General features: G+C 37.8%; 1 protein-coding gene across 1 annotated transcript in view; it reads left to right on the top strand.

Annotated features, from left to right (window-relative positions):
* LOC111814851 (cytochrome P450 3A5-like) overlaps positions 1–6,557 on the top strand; it is a gene marked incomplete at its 3' end in the record, with an annotated part of 35,288 nt that overhangs the window by 26,716 nt on the left and 2,015 nt on the right. The window contains exons 3-4 of the mRNA XM_023708760.1: positions 4,898–4,950; positions 6,031–6,130. Of these exons, the coding sequence (XP_023564528.1) occupies positions 4,898–4,950; positions 6,031–6,130 (153 nt within the window). The remainder of the gene's footprint in view (positions 1–4,897; positions 4,951–6,030; positions 6,131–6,557) is intronic.

Genomic DNA, 6,557 nt, shown 5'->3' with positions numbered 1-6,557 from the left:
AAATACCACATATTTTTCATCTATTCCTCTGGTGATGGGCATCTTGGTTGTTTCTAAGATTTGACTATCCAAAATTGTACTGCTGTTAACATAAGCACACATATATCCCTATGATACGATGTTTTCAGATCCTCTGGGAAAATTCCCAGTAGAGGAATAGCTGGTTTAAATGGGATTTCCAGTCCAACTTTTCTAAGGTGTCTCCACACTGATTTCCTTAACGGTTGCACCAATCTACATTCCCACCATCAGTGGAGAAGTGTTCATTTTTCCCCACCGCTTCTACCACATTTTTTTTTGGTGATTTCTTTATGATAGCCATTGTTCCTCGCGTGACATGATATCTCAATGTTGTTTTAATTTGCATTTCGCAGATGGTTAGTTATGTGGAGCATTTTTTCATATATTTATTTGTTTCTTTAATTTCACCCTCTGAGAAGTGTGTGTTCATCTCAGATGCCCAGTTCTCTACAGGGTATTTAAATTTTTGGGCCCTATTGTATTTTAGTTCTTTATTAATTCCAGAGAGCAGACTTTTGCTTGATTACTTATTTGTCATGATTTTTTCCAAATTTGGGTTATCTTTTGTCTTTGTTTGTAATTTCTTTTGATGGTAAAATACTTCTCAGTAGGAGCAGTTCCCAGTTGTTAATTCTTTCAAGTGTTTCCCGTGCGCTTTCATTTTTGTTCATGAACTCTTTGCCTACCCCTATGTCTTCAAGAGTTACTCCCACTTTCTCTTCCAGGAGATTTAGTGTCTCTGCTTTAATGTTTAGATCTTTAGCTCATTTTGACTTTAGCTTAGTGTATGGTGATAGACCTGGGTCAAGTTTTAATTTTCAGCATGCAGAGAGCCAATTTTTCCAGCACCATTTTTAAAGAGACTATCTTTCTTCCGGTGATTATGTTTGGCCATTTTGTCAAAGATAAGTTGGCTGAGTATGTTTGTAGGGGTTTCAGAGTCTTCTAATGTATTCCATTCATCCTCAGGTCTATTTTTTTTTGCCTGTACCATGCAGATTTTATCAGAGTATGCTTGTAGTATAATTTCAAATCAGAAATTGTCATTCCTCCTGCCTTTTCTTTATTGCCCAGAATTGCCTTTGCTATTCTAGGTCTTTTCTGGTTCCAAATAAATTTTAGGAATGATTTCTCAAGCCCTGTGAGGTACATTGGTGGTAATCTGATAGGAATTGAATTAAATCTGTACTGCAATTTTGGGAATATGGTCATCTTCACAATGTTTTTTCTTCCTATTCAGGAGAATGGAATATCTTTCCATTTTCTGAAATCCTCTAGGATCTCTTTTTTAAGAGTACTGTAATTTTCATTGAAAAGATCTTTGACTTCTTTAGTTAGATGAAATCCGAGGTATTTCGTTTTCCTCAGTGCTATTGTAAAAGGTATTGTTTCTATAATTTCCCTCTCAGTGTGTTTGTTGTCTGTGTAGAGGAATGCTATTGATTTTTGGGTATTGACTTTGTATCCTGCTATGCTACTGAATTTCTGTATTAATTCTAGTAGCTTCTTTGTGGAGTTTTTTGGGTTTTCCAAGTAAAATATCATGTCATCTGCAAAGAATAATACTTTAACTTCTTCTTTACCAATTTTTATTCCTTTTATTTTTTCTCTTGTTTAATAGCTCTAAGTAATGATTTCAAAACTATATTGAATAGGAGTGGTGATAGAGGACATCCTTGTCTGGCATCAGATCTAAGAGTAAAAGTTTTCAATTTTTCCCCATTTAGAATTATGTTAGCCGTTTGGTTTTCATAAATTGTTTTTACCAGATTGAAGTATGTCCTGAACCAGCAGGTCAGTCAACGAAAGTCACCTGGGGGAGGAGCGAGTAATTGAAGATGGGACAAAGGACAGGATACATGAGAAATTGAGAGAAGAAAGCATTCTGATCAAGTCTCATTTATTTAGCGGAGGTGCTGGGTATATATAGTGGAGGCATAGGGAAATGACTTCGGGGGGTAAAAAGCACGAGTAACTAGGCAACTGGGCTATGACTGGAAGTCCCACCTCCTGGGCATAGCAGGATACTTATGGGAAATAGGCTGGGTAAGAATTAGGAACCTAGCTCATCAGAGGTAGGGGAGGAGAAAGTCAGCGTCACTAATGACGCGGATGCACCAAGAGAATTTTATAGGTCTGAGGCACTCAGGTGACCATTAAGTGCTATATGGCACAGAGTTATAATGTGGCAGATTCACAGGATTTAGAAAAAGACTCACTTGCAATAGTATTGGAGGTCTGGAGTTGTTGTGCCTCCCACAGAAGTAGAGGCCATCTATTCCAATTTTCTGTAGGACTTTGAACATGAGTGAGTGTTGGACTTTGTCAAAAGTCTTTTATGCATCAACAGAGATGATCTTTTTTTTTTTAGTTTTTGTTCCATTGATATAGTGTTTTTACATTTATAGATTTTTGAATATTGACTTTTCTCATTTTGTATAGCAGTGTCCTCTGTTCTTTGTTGTAGAGCTTTGGTGAAGTTATAACATTAGCACCTACTGATATTTGGGATTTTTATCTACAAAGTTTGAATTATCCATTTGTGCCTGGCTTGTGTTTGGCTGTTGTGTTCAGTTTCTTTTTGCTGCAGCCGTTGAGAGTGAGCCTGTCACCCCCTTCTTGTAAGGTATTCTACTCCTGGATTAGCTGGGTGGTTTTGTCTCCTACTGTCTCTGTAGAGAATGTAATTACAGAGTTTCACCCCAGGTCTGTATGCCACGTCTTGGCTGGGTTTGAGGGGAGCAAGTGGTACAGTGAAGAGGGGAAGCTCTCCCACACACTTACACTGCCTTGGCTTGATCTGTATCTGGGGGGTGTCCTGAGAGCAAGGCAGAAGTACTCAGTCACTGAAGGCTTCAGGGGGCTCTGGAGGAGTGGATGTAACCCTGGCCACAGCAGAGGCTCTCACTCATGCTGTGTGCCTTAGTTTGATCAGGGGTTGTCACAAAGGTGCAGGGTGGCCAGAAGCTCTCCCACACACTCACCCGGCCTGGGCTTGGGCTGGATCTGGGTGTTCCCAAAAGCACATAGCCTGGCAGAAGTTCTTACTCATTCGGCGGGTTTGGGAGGGTGGCTCAGGAGTGTTGGAGTGTTGCAGCAGAGTGTCTCCCTCCCTCAGAGTGCCAGAATTTGGTTTCAGAGAGGTACCACAGGTGCAGGGTAGCCGGATGCTCTCCCACACACTTGCTGGGCCTTGGCATAGGCTGGATGAGGAGTGCCTGGGTTTAGTCTGGACTGTATTAGTTATTCATGGTAAAGATGCAGGTATTGTGTCCTGTCCAAACACTACTAGTACAAATCTTTCTTCTCATTCAATTAAGAGAAAGTAGCTGTGTAACTATCCTAACTATTTTGTATATACAGATACAAAATGGTCCTTCATTTATATCTCCCTTTTTTATTTTATATTGTCAGAGATGGGTATTCCATTGAAATGTAAATACTGTAAATGCATGAATTCAGCAAAATAGTCCAATATAGTCCAGTAGTCCATAATAGTAGTGGGATATCCGTAGGACTGGCCATGTCACAAGCTATTGACTTGAGGATTTGCATCTCAGCATATTTTAATATGGCTTTACTATTTACACCTTGTTTTCATACTTTTCTGCTGGATGATTAAGACCATGATAAAGCAAGACCTATATAACAAGAAATGTTACTTCTGCAACTGACAAGGTCAGTCAAATCCCCTCAGGATTTACCCTGAAATTCTGTGTACTGCAGTTTGTAGATCCTTTGTCTTGTCAGCCATGAGGATGAGTCACGGTCATTGATTGACCAATTTGCTCTCCGTGAAAGCCTTAGAGAATGTTTTCTCTCTAGGTAACTCTTCTTAGTCACATTATACAGCATCAATCATGGCTCCATAATTTCCTTGATCAGAAAATTTGAGACACTATTGAGTTACAGGATTAAACCTGTTTTTTCTACACATTATATATGTCAGCAAATTCAGGTACAGAATAAGAGCCGTCTTCGTTATACTTTATTTCTTTCCTTCAGAGGCAGCCCTGTATGTGTGAGTCTGAACAGAGAAAGGGCATAACTGAGGATGGGTCTTAGCTACAATGCTGCTGTGAACTTGACACCTTCCGTGACACCAGACATATTTTTCCTGTCCCACACACAAAAGACCAGAAGGAGTCCCTGTGTTCAGGGTGTGCTTTGCCCACATTTCCTTTCTCATGACTCTGGAATTATCTCTCAGGTCATATTTTCATAATGAATGGCTTTGTCTAATTGCTGACTCAGAATTACCTACTGTATTTGCCTCTGAAATTGCAATCTTTCGCCGCACTATTCCTACATCATTTAATAGATTCATCCCAAGTCAACATGTCTGCTATCTACTTTTTCATTGTTAAAATGCATGGATGCAACTTATAGCAGGAGGATGAGGTTCTGTATATTGGAAGTGCAAACCATATCAGTATTTAATTTGCTGTGTCTATGTGTAGAATTTGCATCTCCTGATCTTTCTATGATAAGCTAATGCATTGAATAAAACAAAACATAATTTTATCTGTTTTTAATCTTTTGGTTTTTTTGAGACAGGCTTTCACTATGCAGTTCAGGATAGTCTCAAACTCACACAATCCTCCTACTTCAACTTCCTGAATGCTGGAATATCAGGCATATACCACTCATCCTGGCAACTCCAGAATTTAGAAAAATCACATATAGAAGCAGAAGTTCCTTAGGGAATTTTTCTTGTGTCTCATTGTTTATTTAGATATACTTAAGTGCCCATATATTGTACCTACAAGGGAGGGGTAGTCTGAATTATTGGATTTCCATGCATTCACTGCCCAGTTAGACATGTGGCCACTTCATTTTGTACGGCAATGAAATCATAGTTTTATTTTCTTCCCAGGGTCCATGGCTGTTTGATACAGAGTGTCATAGAAAGTATGGAAAAATTTGGGGGTGAGTATTCAGGAAACTTCCAATGGGTAAACTGGTGGGGGGAATTCCTTGAAATGAGGAAAAACTAGACAATAAGCTCTTGGGTTGAAGCTATGCATTGGGAGGGTTTAGGTCTTCAAGTGCACAATATAATGAAGTTGAGACACTCTGAGTTTTTACTTCTGTGATTCACCTATGTAAATATACAGATATTTTCTTCTCTACTTCATTCTTCTGGCTATGAGGTCAAGATGCAGGTCTTGCTTTAATCACTGTGTTCCCCTGTAGACTTGTGTCCTTAGTGATTTTGGAGTAGTGTGATTCCTTTGAAGCCACTCTACCCTTTCAGAGATGCTGGAGGTTTAGAGAGATATGAAAGAAGTGTGATCATTGCATTTGCTACATAAGCACATGGGACAAAGCTTTCCATTTTCTTACTTCTTATTCACTTCTTCTGATTTCACACAGACCATCATAACCTTGTGACACAATAGCAATAGATTACGATGTTGGATATTCACTGACACAACTCCCACTCTCTATGTGACTTTGGTTCTTATAAGAAATCTGACTTTTGTGGTTTTCTTTTATGTTTTATTTTAAAGAGAGACAAAAATAGTGAAAAAGATACAGAAGTTTATATTAATTATATCACTTGGAATACTAAAATAATTAAAGTTTAAGTTTTGCTCATCATGGGAGAGTGAAATGAGAGAATTTCAAATATTGTGTCAGTACTGAACTATACCCATTCTTAACTCAGAAATAAACACAGGAAAAGCTTCATGTCAGCAATAACCATACCTATTACATCTGAACTTAAACATATTGAAAAAGTCATTTCAAAGTCTGATGTTTTAAAAGTTATTTTGTCTTTAATGCTTATTCTTTACATGAGCTGCACTGATTTTGGTTCTGTGAAGAGTTCAGGGCCTCCAGTATTCACTAAGTCTAACTGAAAAGAGCAGTTCTTGATGTGTACAGTTTGTAAGACATAACCATTTTCATTATATATGGATCAAAGTCCAGTGATTCCTGGGTAGGGGACAAGTTGTAAAGTCTGGCATATTATGTTGAATCAGTTCTGCTTTCTGAAAACAGGTCATATGAAGGTAGACAACCAATTTTATCAATCACAGACCCAGAAGTCATCAAAACAGTGCTTGTCAAAGAATTTTACTCTGTCTTCACCAACCGTCGGGTAGGCATTCATGTTTCAAAAGTGTAAACATCTATTAATTATTAAACTTTGAATCTTAAATCATATTTTCACAGTGAGTTATGAAAACAATGAAAGGAAGTTTCCTTTATTCTGGTTTTCCTATTGATAATGCCTTGCATATTTGTAACATTTTTTTGTCAATATGGTAAAAGGAGATTTTTTATTTTAATTTTTTTCCATAGTTTTATTGAGAAACAAAGAGCAATGAGACAGTTTTAAATCAAATTGGTAGGACAGTTTCAATACTTAACACATTGCATACATTTTTCCTAGTGGTTAATTGCTGTACATGATGTGGACATGATATTCTATTTACAAACACCATTAGAACAAATCCCTCTATTCATTAAGAGAATGTAACTATATATCTATCCTAACCACTTTGATTACACAGATACAAAATGGA

This window comes from Octodon degus, unplaced genomic scaffold, assembly GCF_000260255.1.
Source record: "Octodon degus isolate 3935 unplaced genomic scaffold, OctDeg1.0 scaffold00661, whole genome shotgun sequence".
Lineage (NCBI taxonomy): Eukaryota > Metazoa > Chordata > Mammalia > Rodentia > Octodontidae > Octodon > Octodon degus.
This window is presented reverse-complemented; position numbering and strand designations above follow the sequence as displayed.